Source organism: Panthera leo, chromosome E1, assembly GCF_018350215.1.
Source record: "Panthera leo isolate Ple1 chromosome E1, P.leo_Ple1_pat1.1, whole genome shotgun sequence".
NCBI lineage: Eukaryota > Metazoa > Chordata > Mammalia > Carnivora > Felidae > Panthera > Panthera leo.
In genome coordinates this window covers 49,434,070-49,459,912 of record NC_056692.1, presented here as the reverse complement: position 1 = coordinate 49,459,912, position 25,843 = coordinate 49,434,070, and the positions used below count along the sequence as shown (strand labels likewise).

Here is a 25,843-nt window from a genome sequence, read left to right as displayed (position 1 = left end):
TCCCATGCTCTTTGAAGTCCCTTTCCATCTGAGAGAAGGCTGGCTAGAGCTGGGCCAATCCAGAGGTTGGTAAGGTAAACGCAGAGGGAATTACCTTTAGCTAGGTGACTAGTCTTGGGCTACGGACGTCCCGAGACTCACCCCTGGTGGTGCCGGCCCCAGGAGCCTGACTCACATCCATGCAAACCACGTGAGCCTAAGAGAGACATCAGAATGCCTGTCTCCCAAATGACTGCCAGGGGTCAGCTCAGGAACCAAAGCGTCAGCGTGGTCAACAAGCTTTCTTCTTGGGCATGAATTACAGGGGAAATCAGAATGCAAAGCTTGTCTTGATGAGTGTGGAATTAATTAATGCTAAGAGAATTCCAATGGACCATGGAAAAGATCCTTCAGACTGAGCTTTGCCAGTGGGTCTGGGAGGCAAGGGGGCTTTGTTGCCCACCATCGTCTTCTCCCCTGGCGCTATGGACTGAACGTTTGTGCTGAGGCTCCAACCTCTAATAGGGTGGTATTTGCAAGTCAGGGCTTTGGGAGGTAACTGGGTTTAGATGAGGTCTGGAGGGTAGAGCTTCTATGATAGGATCAGTGTCTTCATAAAGACGAGGAAGACCCCAGAGGTCTCCCTCCCCTCCATGTGAGACACAGTGAGAAGGTGGCCATCTCCCAGCCGGGAAGAGGGTCCTCGGCAGAACCCGACCACGCTGGCTACCTGATCTCGGAATTCACGGCCTCCAGGACTGTGAAAAATAATTCCTACTGTTTAAGCCACCCAGTCCATTATATTTGTTACACAGCCTCACTGACCAGTACACGTGGGCAGAGCCAGAAACACATCGTCTAAACGCTGTCCCTGCCCGCCTGTCCTTAACAGCTGTCCTGGGGATGGTGTCTCCTCGAGCACGCAACACCACCCTCGTGGGAACGGCTGTCGCGCGTTTCTACGGCAAACAGAACTTCGAGGCCACCCCTCCCCCAGACCGTAGGTTCCGTGAGGACAGGGTTAGAGCTGCAAGACCGGCCCCAAGCGGGGTGCCTTGGAGGCGTGGAGCCGTTCCAGCAACATCTGGTGAGTGAGTAGACAAAACTGGAAGAGGTCACCTGGCTGGAAAAAAATACATTCATCCAGTTTTCACAAAAATCCCTTAAGCTGCTGCTTGTTAGGGTTCAATTCTCTCCTCGCAGCTCAACTCTCAGAAACAATCTTATCTCCTCTCTTTCCAAGTCTTTAGAGCCCTGACCGTACCCTCGCCTCCTGAAAGAGCCAACAACGTCCCTGGCGGCCCAGTGAACTGACCTGCACGTCACTTTCCCCTCTGCCAGCCTCTGTCTCCACGTGGCAGAGACGAATTAATAAGCGATAAAATGGTCTTGCTATTTGGAAAGCCTCTTTTGTTTCTCCCCAAATCTATCTGGGCAGGCTCAGGCCAGTTCACCAACAGGGGTCCTAATTAAAGTCTGAAAATACATTGTAAAGGAAAGCTGGAAATACAGAGCCAGACAATACAGCAGCCTGTTAACGGGAAAATCAACGCAAATTAAGACACAGCCAGACAGAAGCCAAAGCAACTTGCCATTGCATAAATTACGCGTATTAGAATCAGAAAACGTTAGGGCTGGAAACACGGCCACGAAAGCCCCGGAGAGACAGAACATGGCGAAGTTAAGCGTGTCCAGCCTTCATCTGTGAGGAATTTAAGAGAGACGATGAGGCCTTCTGCGCTCTCTAAATGGCTTTGTACCTGGAATAAAGGCTATCTTTGCTCCATTCATAACTTAAAGTCTTGGAGGCAGAAATAGGTTTTAAAAATTATTTGTACGTAGAGGGATGGGGCGGGAGGTGACCTTCTGTTCAATGGGAAGAGCGACCAGTCAGCGCTCAGAAAGTCATCAGGTGGGGTCACTGGGGTAATGGATATGCAGGCCCTTTGTAAACTATGAGCAAATGTGGCAGCAAAGAGTAAACTTGGTGTGTTTTGTTTACTTTTCCATCCCTCCATCCTTCCTTCCGTCCTACCTTCTATCCTTCCTTCCTTCCTTCCATCCATCCACTCATATTCTTGTTCTTTCCAAAAACAGGTTCCCAGCAGCCGAGCATGGTATGATCCTTGGCAATTTCCCCCTTTCCTTTTCACATTCTTCTTGTGCATATGCATGCACGCGTGCTCAAGGAAGGACACACACAAGGCACGAGACAAGATGCACACACAAGACAGCATCTCGCGCCTCCTGGATCGGACACTTCTCCCCATACTCATGACCCTGGGCCGTGCCATTCTGGAGGTTCCCGCAATCTGCCCCCTGCCTCCCCAGCTGCCAGTGTGGGCCACTCCCCTGCAGGCTGGAGCAATCCAGCTCAAATGCAGGCTGAGGACTTCAGTCCTCAGGGCCCCCACTGCCTCCAGGACCAAGTCTGAACACTAGAACGCGCGTATGAGGCCTTTCGCTGGTGGGCACGTCCGTTGGTCCAGCCTCACGTGCCCAGCCACATTCAGCCACTGGAATGGCAGCCCCAGAAGAGCGAGGGCTTCTGGTTGTCTGGATCATGGATGCATTCCCAGCACCGAGGACAGGGCCTGAGGGAGCCTCTAGGAATATTTGTCCAGTGAAAGGGCACTTTTCAGTTCTGAGCCTTTGCTCACGTTTTCCCCTCTGCCTACAACACGCTTTCCTCTCCCTTCATCCGGCTAATTCCTGCTCGTCTTTAAGGTCTCAACAGTGAGATCCTTTCTCCAGTGCCTCGTGGCTTCCCTCTGGAGAAATGGCCTCTCTCTTCCTGCAGCCCCGCAGGACTATCTTTAACATGCTTCTGGCTCTGGGCTCTACCGTCCAAAAGGCAAGAAGCCCCAGCATGGACCTTTTTCATTCCTGATTGTCACCAAGGGATAAGTAAGGTGCTAATTCCATCCCAGAAGAGTCCAATTCGGTTCCATCCAATCTAGGTTATTAAAGCCCCGGGACAAGGGGTGGGAGGTGTGGGGTTCCTGCTCACAGTACATTTCCTTTCTGTATTCTAATACTTTTTAAAAATAATTTTTTAAGTTCATTTATTTTGTGAGGTGGGGGGGGGGGGCAGGGTCGGGTAGAGAGACGGAGAGGGAGAGAGAAAATCCTAAGCAGGCTCTGCACTGTCAGCACAGAGCCCCATGCAGGGCTCGAACTCACGAACCTGGAGACCATGACCTGAGCCGAAACCAAGTGTTGGACACTTAACTGACTGAGCCACCCAGGCGCCCCTTCTCCCCTCACCCCCCGGTCACCTTCTGCATTCTAAAGGCTGCTTTTCTTGTCTTACCCCGCCCCCCGGCTGGAAGACTCTTAGGGCGCAGCATTTGTCCTATGACCTGCTCTGACCAGAGAGTCCTTGTCAAACGAAGTAGGCGGGAGACTTAAAAGGTAACAGCCCCTGGACAGGCAATTTTGAACTCGCAGTTGGCACCAGGGCCACACTGGTTAATATTTCAGTTGGTTTGCTCTAAGATTGAGTGCTACCTAGATGATGGTGCTCCTACGTGTCCCCATCTATTAAAACCACGGGGCCCAACGCTGCAGGACCTTTCCTGTAGGCTTCACCGTGGCCCAGTTGGTAGGTGGGCATTGCCCGACTTTACGTCCACTGGACCTACTTACCCAAGGGCAAAGATATAAAATTGTCTGTCTCGTGTCGCTGAGCAAATTTCTCGAAGTTCGTGGCGAAGGTCATAGGACAAGAGGTTTTCTTCCTCAACCCAGGGTCTGAATGACTGTTTTGGGGGTGGAGATAAAGCTGGAAGGGATTACACAGTGGGGTTGGAATCTTTCTCTTATTAATAGAAGTCTCACTCAGAATGTTCTTTCTACCCTAGCTCTCATGAAGACCTCATTACCATCCCCTGCAGCTGTGAGTGCCAGCCTGGCTCTCGGCTTCCCTGGGATTGCTGCAAAACCCCAAAGGCAGCAGGATAGTTGGCGGGGAGGAGTGTGGGGGGCGGGGCAGGGAAAGACCCAAAACATAACAGCGTGGATGATGAATGTCTGCAAAAAGCCAGTGTGAGAACAGAAATGACACGAGGCCTTTGACTGAATTGACACATCAATTCATCCCTCACCCAGGCCCTTTCTAGAAACAGACCGAAGCCCCTGGGAGCCCCTGACCTTCCAGTGGTGAATATTGATCTTTGACTCCTAGCTAAGCCACTGTCTTTACTCAGCAGCAGCAATGACTCGACTCAGGTGAGACAGGGGACAGAGATGGACTGAAGCGGGCGGGGGAAAGATCAAGGCGCAAAAGTAACGGACCGCAGGTCGATTTGCATAAGTGTATGTACGTGCTCTGTCAACCCCGCTTCTGAGCCAGCCCGGGAGACCGGCCAAATGAGCGGCCACTATCTGGGCTCTGCTGGCTGGGCCCACTTCCCCCAAGAGACGCACAGGTCACGACCGCGCAGGTGCTCATACCCGGGTCTGGACACCCGAAGGCAGGGCTGGAATCAAGTCACCAGCCAGGAGACGGAGGCGAGTTACCGCTCACTCTCAGGATTATCAAGAAATAGTTGCTGGCTTAGGTCACGATCTCGCGGTCCGTGAGTTCGAGCCCCGCGTCAGGCTCTGGGCTGATGGCTCGGAGCCTGGAGCCTGTTTCCGATTCTGTGTCTCCCTCTCTCTCTGCCCCTCCCCCGTTCATGCTCTGTCTCTCTCTGTCCCAAAAATAAATAAAAAACGTTGAAAAAAAAAATTTAAAAAAAAAAAAAAAAAAAAAAAAGAAATAGTTGCTGGCTCATCACAAGGTGAAGCCAGCGCTGGCCTTCCCCGGGCCTGCAGTGAGGCGGTGAGGCGAGAACCATGCTAGTGTTGCATGGTCAAGGTTATTCACTGGGTTCTCATACTGATTTAAACGCTTCAGCTTATTTTCAGAGTTAACTCTCTGCCAGAAAAGCTGGAGGAGAGGCCGATGAAATACGTTTTTTTTATCTCCTTTTTAAAGTGTGAGTGATTCCTTCCTCTAGCCCACAAGGCAATGCAAGTTGCCTCGGGCTCCCTTTGTCTAGCTGTTTGCAAGGTTTACATTTTAGCTGGTTACTAAGTCCCTGGCCTTTTCATTTGAATTCCAACATTTCCTTGAATTCCAACATTTTCCTTGGGTTATCTTATCCTCGTTAGACTTTCAAACGTTCAACAGTACTGCTCGGCTCAGATTTGCACGGGACGGTGACGAAATGCCCAGCCCACCAGGTCAAGGGCAAAAGGTATTGTCTGCTGAACCTACTGACAGGTGCAGGGGGCCCAGCTGCCTCACAGGGCACACATGGGCCGTCACTCAACACTAGTCGGCAATGTCCTCTGATAAAGAGACGTTTGCTGCTTTCGTTGCAAACGACTTTCGTTTTTTGTTTTTTGGGTCTTTTTCTTTTTCTTTCCCACAAATAAATTATTTATCATTGTTTTTAACATGGTGGGTCTGCAAACTAGCAAATCCACCGCCCACATGTTAGAAAGCGGCTAAAATAGTAAAACACGCATCACTTCTCTCCGGGCCTCAGTTTCCCCCTATGCGATAACGCGGCAAGGATGCTCTTTGACCTGAGCTGCCATAAACGAGATGGTTCCTCTATAAACCTTACGACGGTGGGTTTCAGGCCACAGTCCCTCATCTTCCTCTACGTAAATGGAAGTTAGGAAATCTGCAAAGGAAGCAAAGTTGAGGCACTACCAGTTCTGCCTTTCTGCCCCCAGGGAACCCTGCCATTCTGTAGCAATGATGACATCATAGTTATGTTGTGAATGGTGCCCCATCTGTCCACAAATTTGGCAAATCGCATCTACCATAACCAAGTGGGAAGAAAAAAAAAAAAACAACACAACAACCCACTACTGGCGTGTGCTGGAAGGGAAATGTTCCGGAGACATTGAAGTGTTGCCTGGGGGACGTGGTCTAGGAATGAACAGAATCAAGCAGATCCCCAGAGGACAGCCAAGTGGGGGCAAGTGGCTTGACCTTGACTTCCTCACCTGTGAAAGAAGAGAAACATCAGGTGGTGGCCAGAATTAGATGGGGTGAAGCGCAGAGCCTGGCGCCTTGCATTGGCTGTTACTACAGCTGCTGTGTTTGAGTCAAATACAGACGTCGGCTCAGTGTATACGGTTCCACACCGAGATGAACAGGGACTTATTTGTCTCTGGAACCCACTCCTCCTTCCACGATTTATCATTTAGACCGTTCACTAGGCAGGGTAGCCAATTCACATCGACAATTCAAATGCATATTATTTCTAATCCCAATACCAAAAATAACCATAGTTAACATCTATCTATGTCTATTGCGTGCCAAGCTCAGTGCTAATTGCCTACCTGGATGACTTAATTTAATCCCTACACCATCCTATGAGGTGGGTGTGGCCACCCCATGAACAGAAGAGGAAAGCAAAGCTCTGAGGGTCCAGAGTCCTGCAGACAGAAAGCAGTAGAGTTGGGATTTGAACCCAAGCCATCTGGCTCCAGAGGCTAACCCCTTCCCTTCCCTTCCCCTCCCCTCTCCTTTCCTTTTTTTTTTTTTTTTTTTTTTTTTTTTTGAGAGAGAGAGAGCACAGGCAGGGGAGAGAGGCAGAGAGAGTCAGAGAATCCCAAGCAGTCTCCACACCCAGTGCAGAGCCCAACACGGGGTTCCATCCTGATCCTATAACAGCGAGATCATGACTGCAGCCAAAATCAAGAGTTGGACGCCCACTCAGCTGAGCCACCCAGGCGCCCCCAGAGCCCGACTTCTTAAGCAGGATGTTCAATCTTCAAAGCAACAATCTTTTATCGAAAACCTGCTACATTACAGGCTATGTTAGGAGCAGAGATAAAAATATACGCAGTTGAGCTCCCTGCTCTGGGTGGAAAAGCATCCCCCCCACACACACACACACAAATTTCATGTCAATCTAGAACTTGGGAATATGACCTTATGTGGAAAGAGGGCCTTTGCCGATGTCATCAAGTTGAGATGAGGTCATACTGGATTAGGATGGGCCTGAGAGCCAGTGGCTGGTGGCCTCATGAGAGGAGGGGGATATAGACAGGCACGTGGGGAGAGTGCCGCGGAACAGTGGAGGCAGGGAAAGGAGTGACGCAACCACAAACCGAGGTGGCCAAGGATCGCCTGCGGCCACCAGAAGCAAGAAGGGAGGCATGGAACCCATGCTCCCCCAGAGCTTCCAGAAGGAACCAGCCCTGCCGTCACCTTGATTCAGGACTTCTAGCCTTCTGAACTGTGAGAGAGTAGATGTGAGTGGCTTTAAGCCACACAGTTGATAGTGATTTGTTGTGGGAGTCCTAGGAAACAATACCCCAAGGAAAAAAGAGACTTACTCTAGTCACCCATAGACCCTGTTTGGCAATAGGGCTTCTTGTCTGAAAGTCATGGTTCCCCACTGGCCGTGAGTAGGCAGGGGGAGAAGCCAGTGATGAATCAATCCGCGGCCTCACAGGAAGCCTGCTTTCCTGTCAACAAGGCACAGAGAGAAAAGCTGCCCACGTCGGGCCAGAGGGCCGTCCGCTCGGCCCCTGTCACGAGGCTCAAATGGGGAGGGTATTTTCATAAAGGGAGGAAAAAGATAGGAGAGCCCGCCGAGCTGTGTTTGCATCTGGTTTCTGCTCAGGAGGACAGCACGCCTGTAGTGACAGCTCATAAGGAGAATGCCGAGGCCTCAGAAATCTCGATGTAAATAAGGGGCCAGATATTTCCCCACAAACCCACTAAAAGCAGAAGCTCTTAAGGATTTGGCAATCTGGTTCCCTTTGAAATCTGGTAAATGCTATGGATTAAATCTCTCCAGGAAAAAAAAAAAATTCCAACACGCAAAATTTGGGGTGACGTTTCAAGATATCTTGAACTTCTTTTTTTTGTTAAGTTTATAAATGTTTATTTACTTTTTGAGAGAGATTGAACACAAGTGGGGGAGGGGCAGAGGGAGGGAGACACAGAATCGGAAGCAGGCTCCAGGCTCCGAGATGTCAGCACAGAGCCTGATGAGGGGCTCAAACCCACGAACCGCAAGATCATGACCTGAGCCAAAGTCGGATCCTTGACTGACTGAGCCACCCAGGTGCCCTGAACTTTTTTTTTTAATTTTTTTTTTTTTGGAGAGAGACAGAGACAGAGAGCAAGCAGGGGAGGGGCAGAGAGAGGGAAACAGAATCCAAAGCAGGCTCCAGGCTCTGAGCTGTCAGCCCAGAGCCCAACACAGGGCTCGAACCCACGAACCCTGAGATCATGACCTGAGCCGAAGTCAGATGCTTAACCAATTGAGCCACCCAGGTGCCCTGATAGCTTGAACTTCTAAAGCCCATTCATTGATGAACAATTATTTCTAAACTGTCTACGATGTACCAGGCACTGTGCTCTGTGCTAGGAATACCAGAGAGGAAGAAGAGAAAAGGCATTTTTCTTCCCGAAGGCCAGAGCTAGAAGTGGGGGGCGGGGGCGGGGGGCGTGTTTGAATTTCCTGTGGCCGCCACAAATTACCAGAAACCGGAGGCTGAAAATGACGGGAATGTGTTCTGTGACGGTTCAAGAGGCTGGAAGTCTGAAACCAAGATGGAGGCTCACAAAGAGAAGCTGTCCTGAGCCCCCGCCTGGCTTCTCGTGGTGGCCGGTGGCCCCGGGAGTTCTCGGCTTGCAGACCCAACGCTGTCCCCTGCCCGTGTCTTCCCATCACCTCTTCTGGGTGTCTCTCTGCGTCCTCTCCTCTTCTTGTAAGGACACAAGTCATTGGATTTGGGACCCACCCTCAGTGGAGGGTGGTGTCATTAAGGCCCACAATAAATTACATCTGCCAAGTCCCTGTTTCCAAATGAGGTCCTGTGCTGAGGTTCCAGGTGAACATGAATTGGGGGAGCATGTTATTCAACCCAACACAGGGGGTGAGACAGGTAGGCGATCACCGCGAGAGCAGCAAGGGAGCTGGCGGAGGACCCATGCAGCCTCCAAGAAAGCTTTCTCCAGGACCTCATGAGGCACTGGGGATCCAGATGGTGAGCCGAAACTAACTAAGCAGAGGAAGCGGAAAGTAAACCAGGAAGATGGAATCACACAGTAAGGTCCAGACAGAAGGAGGCAACAGGTGCACAGAGGGGCCGCGCAGAAAGCCAGTGTGGAAGACGGGCTGGTCTTAGAAGCTGCTGTCCAGAGCTTGGATTGTATCCCTAGGGCCACAAAATGCCTACCAAGGACTGGAAACAGAGGAGTGTTTCTAGAAATTTCCCTTTGGCTGAGGTGAGGTGGATGGACTGCAGTGGGTGAGACCAGGTGCAGGGACCCCAAGGGTCCGTGTCTCTGGGGAAGCTCCAGGCCCGAGGATACAAGTGGCTCAAATTCTGTGCAGATGCCCCACACATTGTTCTAACCAGTCAGCTGGAATGATTCCCACTGAACTGAACAGAGGGGTTTAACGTAGCACAAGCGGGATCTGAGCTGGACGGTCGGATGGTTGTCAGCCCAAGATGAACACGCAGTCGGAATGCCCTGGGCACCTGGTTGGCTCAGTCTGTCGAGATCCGACTTTGGGCTCAGGTCATGATCTCGAGGTCTGTGGGTTCAGACCCACATCAGGCTCTGTGCTGACAGCTCAGAGCCTGGAGCCTGCTTTGGCTTCTGTGTCTCCCTCTCTCTCTGCCCCTCCCCTGCTCACACTCTGTCTCTCTCGTGCTCTCTCTCTCTCAAAAATAAACATTAAAAATTTTTTAATAAAATAAAACTCTGAACGCTCAAATACATGTTCTCTTTCCAAGCAGGCAAGGAGCTTATGAACATCCCAACCCACTAAGATGCACATGCCCGTCTCTTTTATGGTCCCTTGGAGTTAAGTTTCTCTGAGATGTGTACCAGTAAGTCCCATCTGCTCACAGATAAGTCCTCTTAACTTCGTGTGCTCGACTCCTCACTCTTCAAAGGTCACCTTCTCTCTGGAGACCCCAGGCTAGGTTCCACACCCTCCCTGAAGACTCCAAAACTGCCTGAAGCAGGCTCAGGTTCTAGACCGCAATGCCTACTCTCCTTTTAACTTGTCTCCTCCCCCAGATACAGGCTCCAGAAGTATCTTGTTTACCTCTGTACTCCCAGCCCCCTGCCCCTCCCCCCCACACACCCTGAGTGTTATCAGAGAGATGAATGGATGGATTTCTTCCAGATGCCGTACTGGCTTCAAACCAAATGAATCAATCAATTCGCTAAGTCCACACGGAGCCATCGATTGCTCAAGTGCTTTATGCTGCCCCCTCCCGCGGCAAGAGCCAGCCATGCTCAAGACTCACCTCATTCCTTCTGCGGCCATCTCATCAAGGTTGGCAGTGTCCTTCGTTTCTGCCCAGTTTGCTCCCAGGTCACCCCACCCCATGTCATCTGCCAAAATGATCACAAAATTCGGCTTCTGGCCTCTTGTGTCCCCGCTGCAGCAAAAATCCACGAGAGGATAAAGACATCCCAGGAAAGTCACCCCCACGAACAGAACCTTTAGAAAAAGCCAGCCCATGGTGGGCAGGGGAGGGCAATGACTGTCTGTGGGCCACAGCTAAGGATTTTTCCAAGAGCTTCCTTCTGCTCACTTAAAGTGCAGGGAGTCTCTGGAGAAGCAGTGGTGGAGTCTGCAAGGAGATACTGGTTGTGGGGGTCGTGTTGGTGGGGTGCCTAGAAGGACGCTGGGGCTGCGGAAATGAGGCCCCCACCTGGCATCCTAATTCAAGACAGTCAGGAAATTCGAATTTGGTTTGCCCCCTGCAGCTCCGAGAGACGACCAGCCGACCAGCCGCGTGCGGCAATCAGATACCCGTGTCGGTGATGGCTCTTTGGCCACTTAAAAAACGACCCCTCTGTGCTCAGGGGCGTGAGGGCCACAGCACAAGCTTTGCATCTGTTCGAGACTCCAGCTGGTGAGAGCAGGATAAATTCTCACATCTGCAGAACACCTGGACGTTCTAGAAGCCGCAGTCAGCCTTGAATGGGTTTCTCAGTTCCAGATGGTGGAGGGCTTCATGTTTCTGTCAGGTTTCCTGAAAGAACAAAAATTGACAAGAAAACAGCGTTAAAACTGCCAGTGCAGCTGTGTTTTACTCAGTAGCTTAGGAAATAATCTCTTTTCCATGCCAACAGATGTTTTCCTTCTGATTCGAATATGCGACTGGTTCATCAGTTTCTCCACCTGAGAAATCATGATGATAATATTTGCAATGGACCTATAATCACAAGGTTGGTGTCACTCAACCCATTCATCGTATGGATGGGAACACTGAGGTCCACTGCCCTGGGACGGGCAAAGACTAGCACCCAACTCTGCCAAAGCCCAGTTTCTCCCCCACTCTCACCCCACCATGCTTCTCTGATTCCCAAGAAATTCCCAAACTAATTATGACCTTATCAAACCCACTGAAAATTCTAGAAGAGTGAAACCTTCGTTTCCAAGACATGATTCTTTCTAAGAGTCATGCTGTCAACGAATATAGCTCTATAAAATTCTTTTTTTTAATTTTTTTTTTAATGTTTATTTATTTTTGAGAGAGAGAGAGAGCACTCGTGCATGAGCAGGGGAGGGGCAGAGACAGAGAGGGAGACACAGAATCTGAAACAGGCTCCAGGCTCTGTGCTGACAGCTCAGAGCCTGATGCGGGGCTCGAACTCAGGAACGGGGAGATCCTGACCTGAGCCAAAGTCAGACACTTAACCGACTGAGCCACCCAGGCGCCCCTGAATTTTATAATTCTTGATGGAAATTAATTTGAGAAAAAAAGAAACATAAAGATATTAATGGTGTTATCTAGGTGGAGAATATATGGGTACTTAACAGTAGAACTTTCGATTTTGCTAGTGGAAATCTTTCACCATAAAATGTCAGGAAAACATTTGAAACAAATTTAATGGAAATTGTCCCTTTATATCTCGACAATGTAATTTTTAATAAGAAACTCTAAAGACATGCTCAATCAGGGTTTCTCACACTTAGATGTACACACAAATCAGCTATAGAACTTATCAAATACAGCTCCCAGGGGACGCCTGTGTTCCGAGCCCTTAAATCACACCTTGAGTAACAAGATGCTCAGAAATAAAAACATCCTGGGGTGCCTGGGTGGCTCAGTCAGTTAAGCATCCAACTCTTGATCTTGGCTCAGGTCATGATTTCATGGTTCATGAGTTCAAGCCCCACATCGGGCTCTGCCCTGCTTGGGATTCTGTCTGTCCTTCTCTCTGCCCCTCTTCTGTTTGTGCTTTCTCTCTCTCAAAATAAATAAGTAAAGTTAAAAAACTAAAACAAAACAAAACAAAAACCATCATGATTCTTGTCCAAGAAGAAAACTAACCTCACTGGAGATGCTTAACCTACTGGAGAGAATTCGGCTTCAGTGGACAAGCACAAAAGCAAAATATCAGGTTGAACTTTGAAAAAACAGGAACTGAAGGTTATATTTTCAACTGCCACTTGCAAATGGGAACCATAGAATAAAAACCGTATCACCCCTCTTTCACTTGAAAGCCCCAAATTTATGAGGCTACTAAGGAGGCACGGACTTGAAATTCTGGACTGAATGAAAGCATGTTGGACACCCAAGCCACTGGGAGTGTTAGAGCTAGAGAACCAATTTGTAATAACATAAAGATGCTACCGGGGCTGAGGTTATGGTGGATGTGATCCGCACTTATGTGTCCCTGCCCTTGCGGAAAGAATGTACAGAGCCAGCCAGCCACCCCAACTGCCAACCCAAGTGGATCGGGGAGGGGCGGGGTGGGAGATATGTAAGTTCTGGAAGACCCAGATAAACTCAAAAGGATGGGAAGATACATACTTAACCAAAATAAAAGGGAAAGTGTAAGTAAACAGTCATGGTCATCTGGAGGCCAATGAATCAATTGTTCAGAAATGAGAATTCTTCTGTTTTCCAAAAGGAGAGTTATTCTTTCAAACTCAATTAGATTCAACCAATATTTGTTGATCTTGAGGCCCCAAAGACTTCTCCCTTTCTAGAAGAAGAAAGAGCTCTTGCACAAGGAGGGTGCCCAACAAACACTTATTGACCTGCTGCTTGATTCCCAGCCTCATTCTACTGGCTTCTGACCATGAGCAACAATCATAGAAGGCTTTTCTTCTTAAAGCTACTTAGCTTGGAACTCTAGAGTGGCCTCATTCTTCGTCAGTAATCCATTTTGGAATGACCCAACACGAAGGACTTCAGGGGAAAAAAATTCACTTAAGAAAAAAGCTAAAATTAAGGTGGGAACATAAATAAACAGATTGTTTTTCTTAACAGTTCCATGATAAAACATTCCTTTGAGGATTTCCAAAGAGAATCATTCGTACTTAAAAATTTCACTGAATGGAAATAAGCTAATTTAGCCAGTACACCATTGCATTATCCTTCACACCCATACCTCCAGGGAGATATTTAATCTTTTCCCCATTTATTTATTTATTTATTTAAACTATAGTGAAAAGGCAAACCAGAGATTCAAAGAATGGACCTGAGGCCATGGACTTTGATTAAGACCCAAGCCGACAGGGGCGCGCCTGGGTGGCTCAGTCGGTTAAGCGTCCAACTTCGGCTCAGGTCATGATCTCACAGTTCGTGAGTTCGAGCCCACGCCGGGCTCTGTGCTGACAGCTCAGAGCCTGGAGCCTGCTTCCGATTCTGTGTCTCCCTCTCTCTCTCTGCCCCTCCCCTGCTCATGCTCTGTCTCTGTCTCAAAAATAAATAAAAACATTACAAAAAAAAAAAAAAAAAGACCCAAGCTGACATTATGGAAAACAGGATGGCATTTCCTCAAAAAATTAAAAATAGAATGACCATATGACCCAGCAATCCCACTTCTGGGGTATATATCCAGAGAAATGAAATCACTATCATGAAGGGAGAGCGGCACCCTGTGTTTACTGCAACGTTATTCACAGCAGCCGAGATATGGAAACAATCTTAAGTGTCTGTGGGTGGATGACAAAAGAAAGTGTACTGCATATGTAATATACACGCAATGGAATATTATTCAGCCTTTAAAAAGAAGGCTTGTGGAAAAGAAGCAACAACTTCTAAACCTGGGAGACATTATGCGGAGTGAGATAAGCCAGGCAGCAGCGAGACAAACACTGCGAAAGAAACACCGCGTGGTCTCGCTTCTATTCGAAATGTAGAAAAGTCAAACACATAGAAGCAAAGGGTAGAATGGTGGTTGCCAGGGGCTGGGATGGGGGTAGAGGGATAAATAGGACGATACTGGTCAAAGAGGACAAACTTTCAGTGACACAAGGTGAACAGCTTTGGGGGATCCAGTGCATAGCATAGCGATGACGATTAATGATACTCTGTTGCATACTTGAAATTCGCTAAGAGGGTCGATCTTAAATGTCTCACCACAAGAAATTTAAAACGTACGTAACCGCGTGAGGTGAGGCATGTGTTTATTAGATTTTGGAAATCATTTCAGACTGTATCGGCACATCAAAACATCACACTGTATATGGTAAACCCGAACAAGGTTTATTTGTCTGTTATACCTCGATGAACTTGGGGGAAGCATCCTTGGGCTCCGAGCTGATCTGAGGTTGTTTCCCCAGCTTGCTTTATGCATCACCCTCCCCCCTCTCTGAAGGGAGAGTGGACACAGGCAAGGAGCATGTCTATGGGCTAAGGAAGCAAAGGGGAGTCTTCGGCAAATAGAGCATCCCGTCCTTCTTCCACTGGGCTGGAAGGAACTTGACCACCTTCCTCAACAGACCCCACAGGGAAGGCCCCCCTGCTCCATCCAAGCAGAACAAACTGGGATAGACCCCTGCTGAGCACAAGCATGAGTACTGCCCGCGCCTCAATGTTCCTCAGGCAGCGACAGAGTGAACTTGAGTTGCCAATGGGCTTTGCAGGGACTTGTGTTTTCCTCCACGACCCCCACCGTAAAGCAAGGCTTCTGGGTCTGCAAAGTCTGGCCTCCCTTCAAGTTCCGGGCTCGCTTGTGGGAAAGCGAGCAGGGCTCGTGAGCAGTGAAATGACCACAGGCAAGCTGCCGGCCAGAAGGGCTGAGAATGGAACGGAATGAGGCAACCTGAAGACGGGCTTTGCGGTGTAGCGGTGTCTGAATGTCAGGGCTGGAAGTCCGTCACCTGACCTGGCTCCCTGAGGGCCTCCCTGTGGCCAAGCAGCCTGCTGGAGGGCCTTGAAAACAGCTGAAATAACAAGAAGGTCGGGCAGACCTTTCTGGCAGAGGGCTCTGTTGGTTTTCCAGAGACAAAGCTTCTGATGAGCTGAGGCCAAAAAAGACAAAGGCGCCGGGGGTGGGGGGTGGGGGGGCGGGGGTGGGGGCAGTGTGATCTCTGGCGGTAGAGCACTGTTATTTTACCTGCCAAATCAGAGCATGGTCATGCGCTGGCTGGGGCCGAGAGTCCCAGGGGGATGGCCAGGAGGGGCCTGGGGCACCAGCTGCCCCCGTGGAGTCTGAAATGATTCCCCCATGCCTCGCCATCCATCCAGCAAACATGGACCGAGTGACGGGTCTCAGTCTCGGCACTGTGCGTACAGCAGAGAAAGGATCACACACAAAAACAAACCCTGCCCTCATGCCACTTACTGTCTTGTAGGGGGAAGAAATGAAACGAGTAAAATCTAAGTGCTGGCGAGAGCATCGAGGCGGGACGCAGCTCCTGAGTGTGGCGAGAGCAGGCGCAAAGCTAAAGAGGTCAGGTACAACCTCATGGAGAAGGTGACCCTTCTGTGAGGCTCTCTCTGCAGGAGGTAGAGGAGGAAGCCGTCCGGCTCTGGGAAGTTGTGTCGGAAAGGAATGCCAGGCAGAGAAACCAGGAAGGCCAAGGACCGCCACGTGTGAGTAGCAGCCAAGAAGTCACGGCAAAAACAGTAGCGGGGGGAAGCGTTAAGTTCTGACTTACGGACACCAGAACTCCTCCCCTGCTCTGCTGAGAAGAAGCCACCGTGCTGCAGGGTGGCAGGTAAGAAAAGAAGCTGAGAAGTCAGGAGTCCGCTGGACCAGGGGAGCCCAGGTAAGAGACAGTGCTCAGGCAAGGCAGGCTCGGAGCCTGGGGAGCAACATCTCGGGGCCCACCTGTGCCCATGGGACTCTAACACTGAGCACCTCCTTAAATTCTGCCTCCCCCAAAACCAGGCCCAAGTGGACAGGAAAATCCAGTTACCTCGGTAACAGTCATTCAGGTTATTTAATGTTTGTGTGTAATAAACATCCTCATGGAGGGGCACCTAAGCAGCTCGGTCGGTTAAGCGTCTGACTTCAGCTCAGGTCGTGATCTCATGGTTCCATGAGTTTGAGCCCTAAGTAGGGCTCTGTGCTGACAGCTCAGGGCCTGGAGCCTGCTTCGGATTCTGTGTCTCCCTCTCTCTCTCTGCCCTTCTCCTGCTCACGCTCTGTCTCACTCTCAAAAATAAATAAACATTAAAAAAAGAAATTGGTTTTAAACACCCTCGTGGGGCCCTTCCTTTGCCCTGAGGCCCTAACGTGTCAGTTCGGGACTGCCCCACATCAGAAAGATTGCTTTCTTAGAGTGTATCTGGGGGTCTCTGTCTTAGCTCAACAGAAGAAGCAAAGGGAATTTTTTTCTGTTTCTTTTTCTTTCAGTTCTATCGACATGTAATTGACATACAGCACTGCCTAAGTTTCAGGTAGGCACACGATGATGTGGCTTCTAAATTATGAAATGATTGCCACAGCAAGTTTAGTTAACACCCATCATTTCATACGGATACAGGAAAAGAGAGAGAGAGAGAAATGTTTTTTTCCTCATGATAAGAATCTTCAGGATCTATTTTCTCAGCAACTTTCAAATATACCAGACAGCAGGGTTAACTGTAGTCCTCGAGCTGTACATTATATCCCCAATACTTATTTAATCTTATAACTGGAGTAAGTCAGACCCTACTGTTGGGAGTATTACTTCTGCAGACCCAACAACGCCAGGACACTCATCCACACGGGGCATATGACATCCTGCCTAGCGTTAGCTAGAACCACCTGTTGGAAGTGTCACAGAGGGAAGCCATGTGGCAGGAGCCAATTTGGGAGAGCAGAGGTGGCCTCATGCCATGCCTCTAAAAGCTCAGTAGCCCTGCAGAAATTATATCTGGGTCCTTGAACACATGTCAGAAGAACGGAGAAAGTAGATGGGCCTCTGAATAACATCCTTTCTCTAAAATTCTATCCTCCATTTGATATCACAAGAAATGCAGTCAGACAGAAAGGATCCAAGGTCGAGTACCTGAAATCCACTCCCTCAATGCACTCCCTGTTTGCTAAACGTTTAAGGGCTTTCCACAAAGCAGCGTTTACTTATTATTTATTAAACGTTTCCTTACGGAAGTTGTCAAACATACAAAAGTTGAGAAACTCGTGCACACCTACCCAGCATCTAGATTTGACAGTTATCAGCACTCGGCCAGCCTGTTCTCATCTGTTCCCCCCACCCCACCCCTACTATTTCCCTTTCTCTCGTTCTTCACATACTCTAGACTATTTTGAAACAAACGTCAGATATCATGTAACTCCATCCAACATGGTTTCTTTTTTTGAAGTTTATTTATTTTGAGAGAGAGAGAGAAAGCATGAGGGGGTGGGGGGAGTAGGGCAGAGATAGAGGGAGAGAGAGAGAATCCCAAACAGGCTCTGTGCTGCCAGTGCAGAGCCTGATGTGGGACTCAAACCCATGAACCGTGAGACCATGACCCGAGCCGAAACCAAGAGTCGGACGCTTAACTGACTGAGCCACCCAGGCACCTCCAATATTGTTTCTGCGTGCTTCTCTAAAAGATAAGAATTCTTTTTAAATAGAACCACAATTCTATGAGTAGCCACTTTTTAAAATTAACAATGATTTGTTAGGATCCTCAGAACTCCAATTAATGTTTAAATGTCATCCACTGTCTCACCAATGTTTTATTTATAAAATATATATATATATATAAACACTTATAATTTTTTTTTAATTCTAATCTAATATCCAAACAAACTCCATCACACATTGCATTTGGTTCACATGTCTCTTCTCTTTTCATGTATAAGTTCCTCCTTTGTCTTCCCTGCCATATATTTATAAACAAAATTCAGTTGTTTGTCCTATAAACTTTCTCAATTTTGGACGTGGCTGATTGCACCCCCTGGTGTGATTTAAAATGTCCCCCAAGCCCCTGTTAACTGACTTCTAGACCCAACGGCGAAATCTGATTCAGGTTTGACTTTTTTTGGGCAGGCCCACCCCCTACGTCTTAGCCTTCTCCCTGTCATGAGAAAACTGACCAGTGGTTTCACCTGTCAAATTTTCACGTGTCCCTGTGTCACTTTTGCATGGGAATCGGGAATTTTCTACCAACTTGGATGTGCCAGCTTTCGTGTTTCCGCAGATTTATCTTTTCCCTGGGTTTGCTCTGCCTGTACGATGAAATACGTGAGATTCTGTAATGGATGGAATGTGTCCTCCCAGAACTGGTATGTTGAAGCCCTGACCCCGCCCCCCCCCCCCAGTGTGGTAAGGGTTGGATGAGGTCATGAGGGTGGGGCCCTCCTGATGGGGCCAGTGTCCTACTAAGAAGAGACCAGAGAGAGAGCTTGGTCTTTCTCTCTGACAGGTGAAGACACAGCGAGAAGGTGGCCTTCTACAAGCCAGGAAGAGAGCCCTCGCCAGGCATCCAATTGGTCAGCACCTTGATCAAAGACTTCCCAGCCTCCAGAACTGTGACAAAGAAAGTTCTGCTGTTTAAGACTCCCAGTCTGCGGTGTTTTATTATGCAGCCCAAGCCAACTGATACAGATTCCAGCTAAGGTCCAACCAAGAACCTCTGAGGCTAAGGAAGAGGCACAGGAAGCAGAGGGAAAAGCCAAAACCCGGCGGGGGGGGGATAATGCTCAATCCAGTGAAGCGGTCACTCGGCAAATTTGCCTTTTGGGAAATTGATTTGGGGCATGTGGTGACCTGTTTCCGGAAGAACGTGTGTCCAGGATTCAGAATTGTCATTTCCTAGCTGTGTGATCTTGGATAAGTATAAAAAAAAAAAAAAAAAAAAAAAAAATTGCCCCTTGCCTCAGTTTACCCACTTACCTGAAAAAGAGAGCTACAGTAAACTTTCTTCACCTCAGACATGATGGGGGGATGAAACAATCAAACACAAGTGCCTGCTCTCAGCTCAGAAACACTGGCTATCGTTATTCTGTCTGTTGTGTTGAGGATAAAGAGATAACAAATATGAGAACATGTTGAAAAAGTACTATACACGCCCAAAGCGTTATTAAAATTAATATTAAGCAAAACTATTCTGAGTGTCGATGGTGAGATCCGGACTCCCTAAACGTCCACAAGAATGACTTGCCCCAGACCCTCGGCTTGGGGCTCCAGCAAGAAAAGCCGTAAGTCTGTGCATAGGTCTAGACTGTAAGGCACACAAGGGCAGGAATATCTATGTATTTTACGCACCGCATGATCCTGGTACTGGACTCCTGGAGGGAGTTCGATCAATACTGGCCGGATGAATGCACCTCACAGGATCCAACTGTGGCCAAGCCTGCTCTGTCCCGCCCGCAGACCTCAGCCCTGTCTCTTCACTTCCCTAACCTCACATGGCCTTTCTGAGTTCCCCTTCCTCTGAGGTCCTCCCTCATAAAAGCGCACTTGTTGAAATCCTGCTTTAGGTAACAATCACACGTGTCCTGTCTTCTGAACTAGACAGTAAACACTCGGAGAGGAGGGACCACATTCTCTGGGGTGTGGTTCTGTGGCCCAGGAAACAACTGCATTCATCAGGGCTCGTGCGTAGGCTGTAATGAGCAGAGGCTGCCTGGATGGAGAGCCAGCGGCCGGGGGAAGGTGGGATGGACGCTCCCCGTCCCCAATCCCACCATGGACCCCGGCTAAGCATGTGGGCTCCCCTAAGGAGGGCCAGAACCCTCCACCGACCACAACCACGGCCAGGGTCCCCTCCTGGCCCCCTGTTCATAACACAGCCTAGACCAGCCTTCCGGCTTCCATGCACCGTCCCCGACCCCCTAGCCATCTGGAAATGACCAGATGCACTGCTCCGAAAGGGTTAAAATCAAAGCTTAACACTGCGTATTGTTCCAGAGAGCAGCAGGACAGGCTGAGCATGTTTAGACAAGAAGGGGGGAGAGCCAGCATCTCCCTTTAGGCCAGAAACATAGCAGGAGAAGCAGGTTTTTATTCCTTGGCCTTGAGCGACATGATGGGTGGGGCACCCTCAAGAAATGTGCACAGAAAGCCTGATTTAATCGGGGCCAAACCCAGTGGTCCTACACGCTTTCCAGCATGGCCGATTAGATTTCGTGACCCACATCTGTGTCTTCAACTTTTGACAGGACATAGATTTATTCCTGAAAGCAATGGGATGAAAATCACTTTGCTCTGGCAATTCTGATTTTTTGTTTTGGGTTCAGTACCTCTTGCAACAGGCTTGAGAGAGTTTTGGGAGGATGACAAAACTATAGGAGCCGTAAACTATCAAGACTGAGAAGTCCAGGGATGAATATCAGTGTTGAAATCAAGTAAAATTCACTCCAGAGCTAAAGAGACGCACCCAGGGATACATCATCAACGAGGCACTAAATGCCTTGATAGAGGCCAGATCACCAGAGGCAAAGGTGGGGAGGTGACCTTCCCATCCCCAAACCCAGTACCTCCTGCTGTTTATCCTTCCTCCTCCCTCCCCCCTTGCCAGTCCTCGTAAGGTCTTTCCTGGGTCTAGGCCTCTCTGGTCTCCCACCAAGAGTCAGGGACACCCGTCGTGAGCCAAGCACAGCACGAAGCTGCTAATAAGCCCCTTACACATGTTAACTCAGTGAACCTAGCTCCACAGCACTAAGCCCCGCAACGTGACTGCCCTATGCAGTGAGTACTGTTATCCCCCTTCACAGATAAGCAGTCTGAGGTAGACTGAGGTTAAGTAATTTGCCCCAGCAAGGTGACACCACTAGTGAGAACAGAGCTGGGGTTCAAGGTCAGGTTCCAGAGCCCACACCCACGTGCATTTACACATTTGTACTTCTCAATTATACAGCCCCTACCTGGCCTCCCAGGGCTCGCTGTGGTGACTCTCGGGTTTGTTCTGTCTCTTCGGGGAGAACTTACCCATGAGGGCAGGGACCACATCCTCCCTGTGCTCCTACGAACATAGATCATAACTCAGTGGCCTGCAAATTCTTTTGCTTGGGTAACCTCTAAGAGAATTTAGAAAACAATAAATCCCCTCCGTATCAGTCAGCTTGGGCCGCCATAACAAAATACCACAGACTGCGTGGCTTAAACCGTAGAAATTCATTTTCTCCTAGTTCTAGGGGCTGGAAGTCTGGGATCAAGACGCCAACAAGGTGGGGTTAGGGCTCTCTTCCTGGTTTGCAGACAGCTGCCTTCTCTCCGTGTCCTCCCAAGGCCTTTCTCTCTCCCTCTTTGAAGGCCCCACCGTCAAGTCCCCGTCTAAACCTAATTCCTCCCAAAGGCCCATCTCTAAAAACTATCGCATTGGAAGTTAGGGCTTCAATCTATGAATTTAGCGGGGGCGGGGGGCACAGGGGGCCCACACACTTTCAGTCCACACCACCCTCGTGCAGTTTTTAAGTTCCGTCCAATGTTTCATCGTAGCTGCAAAAGATATTGTTTCAGTTGTATCTGTAAATGTTGACTTTTACAGTAAAACTATTTTAAACCACTCTTTTTAACTGTATCCGGTGTAATATAAACGTCAGAGTCATCTGAAAACCATCACCATTCATTTAAAAATTACATGAGTTGATGAGGCACCTCGGTGCCTGGGTTAAGTGTCTGACTCTTGATTTTGGTTCAGGTCGTGATCTCACAGTTTCGTGAGTTCGAGCCCCACGTCGGGCTCTGCATGGACCTGCTTGGAATTCTCTCTCTTTCTCTCTCTCTCTCCAAATAAATAAACTTCTTTAAAAATTACAAAAAATACACGAGAACATTTCTCATGAGGTCAGAAACTTTCTATCATTTCTTTTTTCCTTTTTTTTTCAAAACTGTATTTTCATTCTACATCAACACAATATACTTATAGATTCAAAAGTACTTAATTACCTTATCCTATGTCTCTGAACACAGACTTTGGGTATAAATTGAAATTTTGTGTTTTATGCCTCAAGTGTAAAAAAAAAAAAAATCCCTTTTGGGTCGAATGATGATCACAATTACTCCTATAAGTGATCATTTATAATCAAAGAAAAAACATTGTGCATTTGGACAAGTTACTACTACTGCAAAAGCATCTTTATGAGATGGACTGGGGGATGGGACATATTGACTTGACGAAAGAGGCCTCCCTGACACAGTATTTCAATATTCACCGCAGAGCCGTTTTCAGCTGGAAAAGTGCACCCTAGTGGGATCCTGGCTCTGGTTACGAAGGAGAAGTCAGCCGTGCAAGGCTAACGGAGCACCAGGCCTGCCCCACAGTGGGTTCTCACACAAATGGGCTTTAGGAAAGAGCTCATGTTCTGAAGCTGATTGCAGGAAAACCGTCCGTGCCTCAGGCCCCTTGGCAGATCTTCAAACCCCCTCAGGAGCCCACATTCCCATTAGCAGGGCCCTGCCTCGCCTTCAAACCATTAGATGTGAGGTGGGGGGAGGCCCCACAAACCACCAGATGAACCCAACACATCTAGCTGGAGTTCCTCCAAGGAAGTTCGTGGGGTTCTCTGCCGTCTGGAGGAGCAGTCAAGTTTTAAAGCAAGAATTTGCTTCAGTCAGATTACACAGGGGGTTCCCGCCCCCCAAGCCAGCACAGGCCCTCGGGTGAGATAATGGGGTGGTGGTGCAGAGACAGGAAGAGGGACAGTGCATGGACGGGGGACCAAGACCTCCCACAGAAGCCCCCTCGAATCCTCTCTGAGCTCCAGACAAGATTCCTTTCAATCTCCTTACCCAAGTTTAAGTTCTCACGGGCTGGTAAATGCAGTGAGCTTATTTGCAAGCCAGGGTCATATCTGCCTAGCAACCCAACGTGAAGAGTAGAAGGGCTACGAACGTAGACGGAGAACAGGCTGGCCAACTTTGCACAAAGGAATCTGTTCTCATGCAAATGACCCGGAGCAAGATGGCTAGCAAGAGAGAGCACAGAGGATAGGCTCAGGAGCCAATTTATTTCCCCCAGAAGATGTTGAGGGACTTTTTAAAGGGCATCATCACAGCCTTGCCCACTGTAAATGAAGGACCGGGGGGGGGGGGGGGGGGGGCTCTGCTGCTCCTTGGCTTACGGCAGACACAACAGAAGAGGCTAAAAGGGGAGCTGAACCCTTAACTTAATATCCTGATTTTTCTGGTTCTGTACTCCAGACTCCAAGGGTTCTTTTGTTTGTATTTAGAACCAAACAGAGTTAGTTTTGTTTGGGGGGGTTTGATTAGCATGGCAATGCTGTGCTTTCCCTTTCTTCGCTATCCCTGGAAGAGTGAGGGGGGAAAAAAAAAGCAAGGGTTTTCACGCTTGGTCTCACTAGGAAAGGGAACAAGGTGAAGCCAGCCTCTAACCAGGGCATGCAGAAGTCATTGGTTTGTGGCTGGCAAGACTGGGCAGAGATTGGGTTTCCAGCTCCCCTTCTCTGTTACCCAAATGCAGGTGGCAAATATCGTCTTCGGTGAGCTTTAGTTGCAGAAAAGGGCCAGTGTGTGCCTATATTGTGAAACCTCGGGTGAATCCCTCCAGGGCTGTGTGCCTCAACTTTCCTCATCTGTAAAATGGGGATGGTAAGGATCAACTGCAGAATGTTACTGATGGGTTAAAGTTAGATCACATGTGTGGCACTTAATACAGTGCTGGGAACAAAGCAAACATACGAAAAAATTAACAACAGGTCTAACTAATATTAGTAAAATAATAGTAATGTATTATTGTTGTTGTGATTGTTATCATTGTAGTTACGCCTCTCCAACAGCCAGTGCGTTCACTCTGGTCAAATACTCAGATGTGAGTTTCTCAGTCATTCATTCATAACTAGAGCTTTTGGTATGATTTGCCTAATATTTTAACCTATTTTTAAAATTTTATTTATTTTGAGGGGCACCTGCGTGGCCCAGTTGGTTAAGAGTCCGACTTTGGCTCAGCTCATGATCTCATGGCTCATGAGTTCGAGCCTACGTCTCTATGTCTCTCTCTGTCCCTCCCTCACTTATGCTCTCTCTCCCTCTCTCTCTCAAAGCGAGTGGGGGATGGACAGAGAGAGAAAGAGAGAGAGAATCCCATTGCCTAATGTTTTAAATCAAGAAACTGAAGCACCGGGAACTTTCTGGACTTGATTAGAACCACTCGGTAATAAATAATGGGCTACCTCCATAGGTTCCCAAGACCCAATACAGTAGATGCTGTGCCATAGTGAATATGACAATTCCATACTAAAAACAGTGACAGGTCCTAATACACTGTAAGGACATTACATTTTAGTGATTACAATGTTCGTTTTAGTGATTAAAATCAGTTTTGAACATCATCACGTGTGGATTCTTCAAACAACTCGACAAACAGATGGCTTGGTATAGTGGAGTCAGCCATCAGACTTGGTAAGCCATAAATAATAACAATAATAATAACGGGTGCTGAGGGCTCACCGTATGTCAGTCACTTTGATCCACACTTCACAGGAATCATAAATTAAACCCTTCAATTCTGGGAATACCACTACCGACCCCATTTTATAGATTCGAGAAATTGACGCCCCTAGAAGTTAAGTTACTTTCCCACAAGGTTGCGAAGCGAATCAGTTGCCCCTGGCTGTGCATTACTGGCCGAAACAGGGCGCTTCACAGGAACACACCTGCTCCCCACCTACCCCACACCAGACCTTGTACCAGTACAGAATGGCATTTAACGCAGTCGACCCTATCCCCAAACCAGGAGCGAAATGAGGCACCCACTGCAAACGGATTTTTATGAAAACTCAAATCTCTGACTCCTCCCGGTGGCGACCCCGCGTGCACGCGCCCCCAAAGTAGGCTCTCTTGAGTTTCTGACATCAGAACCACATTCTCGAACCCCAAAGGAGGAAGCAGCCCGTACCAAAGTCGGCAGGGAAATGCAGAGAATAAGGCCTTTGCTTCCGAGCAGGTCTCCAATCAGCCCTGGTAAGTGAGGTGGAGACCAGGAAGCCAAGTCGGCGCCCCCGCGCACTCCGAAATGCCTGGGATACGACACACTGCTTTGTCCCCATAACTGGTTTCCCGGGCATCATCTGCTGAGTTCGCAGTGACCTTGGGGTTGGGGACTTCGGGATGAGGGGCACGTACTCCCTAAACGCCCGGGTCCCTGCCGTACCGGGGGCTCCCAGCGGATTAGGCGGCCATGCACCTGAGTGCACGTCGCCAGCCGCCTGGCCGGGAGGATGCGCGCGCGCCCCGACCCGGGGATGCTGACTCAGCCCGGCTGCTCACATCCCTTTCGCGCAACGCGGATGCTGTTGGCGCTGTTGCTGCCGCTGCCGCTGCCGCCGCCGCCGCTACTGCTGCAAAAGGGGGAAAGCTAGGCACTCGTAGCAGCCGGGCCGCTAGCTCTCTGGGGCCCACTGCGGCACTCCCTCCCTCCCTCTCCCCCCCCGCCCCCCCCGGAGAACCGTGCGCGAGTTGACGAAATTGGGGGAAGTGGGCGCTGGAGGAGGAACTCGGGGTGCGCGGCGCCGCGCGCGCAGCTCACACCCAAACTGGAAGGAACCTGTTCTGCTCGGGGCTGGCGCGGAGCCGCCGCAGCCGCGAGCGCCGCGCGGGTTTAGCCCCCGCACCCCCAATCGCCCCCAGCCAATCCCCAAATCCTCCGGGGGTACTCGGCGGTGGGCGCTCGGGGGGGGGGGGGCGCTCGGAGGGAAGGGAAGCGGCCCTGGGGCCCCGCGCGCGCGCGCGCC

The 25,843-nt window shown here is 49.3% G+C and overlaps 1 protein-coding gene and 1 long non-coding RNA gene across 14 annotated transcripts in view; one reads left to right on the top strand and one right to left on the bottom strand.

The window, feature by feature from the left end:
• ARSG (arylsulfatase G) overlaps positions 1-25,843 on the bottom strand; it is a 107,062-nt gene that overhangs the window by 57,456 nt on the left and 23,763 nt on the right. For 2 of the 13 annotated variants that reach the window (XM_042916499.1, XM_042916509.1), the window contains exons 1-2: positions 19,416-20,338; positions 10,270-11,004 (exon numbers count right to left, since the gene is read on the bottom strand). In XM_042916499.1, coding sequence (XP_042772433.1) covers positions 10,270-10,487 — 218 coding nt within the window. In that variant the 5' untranslated portion in view covers positions 10,488-11,004; positions 19,416-20,338. Of the gene's footprint in view, positions 1-10,269; positions 11,005-19,043; positions 20,340-25,263; positions 25,434-25,843 lie in introns of those variants that run through there. The other 11 variants (XM_042916503.1, XM_042916505.1, XM_042916500.1 and 8 more) reach the window with 11 other exon arrangements.
• On the top strand, positions 856-10,042 carry LOC122206897. The gene is made up of 6 exons (XR_006196617.1): positions 856-1,066; positions 2,077-2,939; positions 3,312-3,393; positions 3,843-3,877; positions 4,090-4,209; positions 9,751-10,042. It is a non-coding gene; the product is annotated as an uncharacterized LOC122206897 (long non-coding RNA).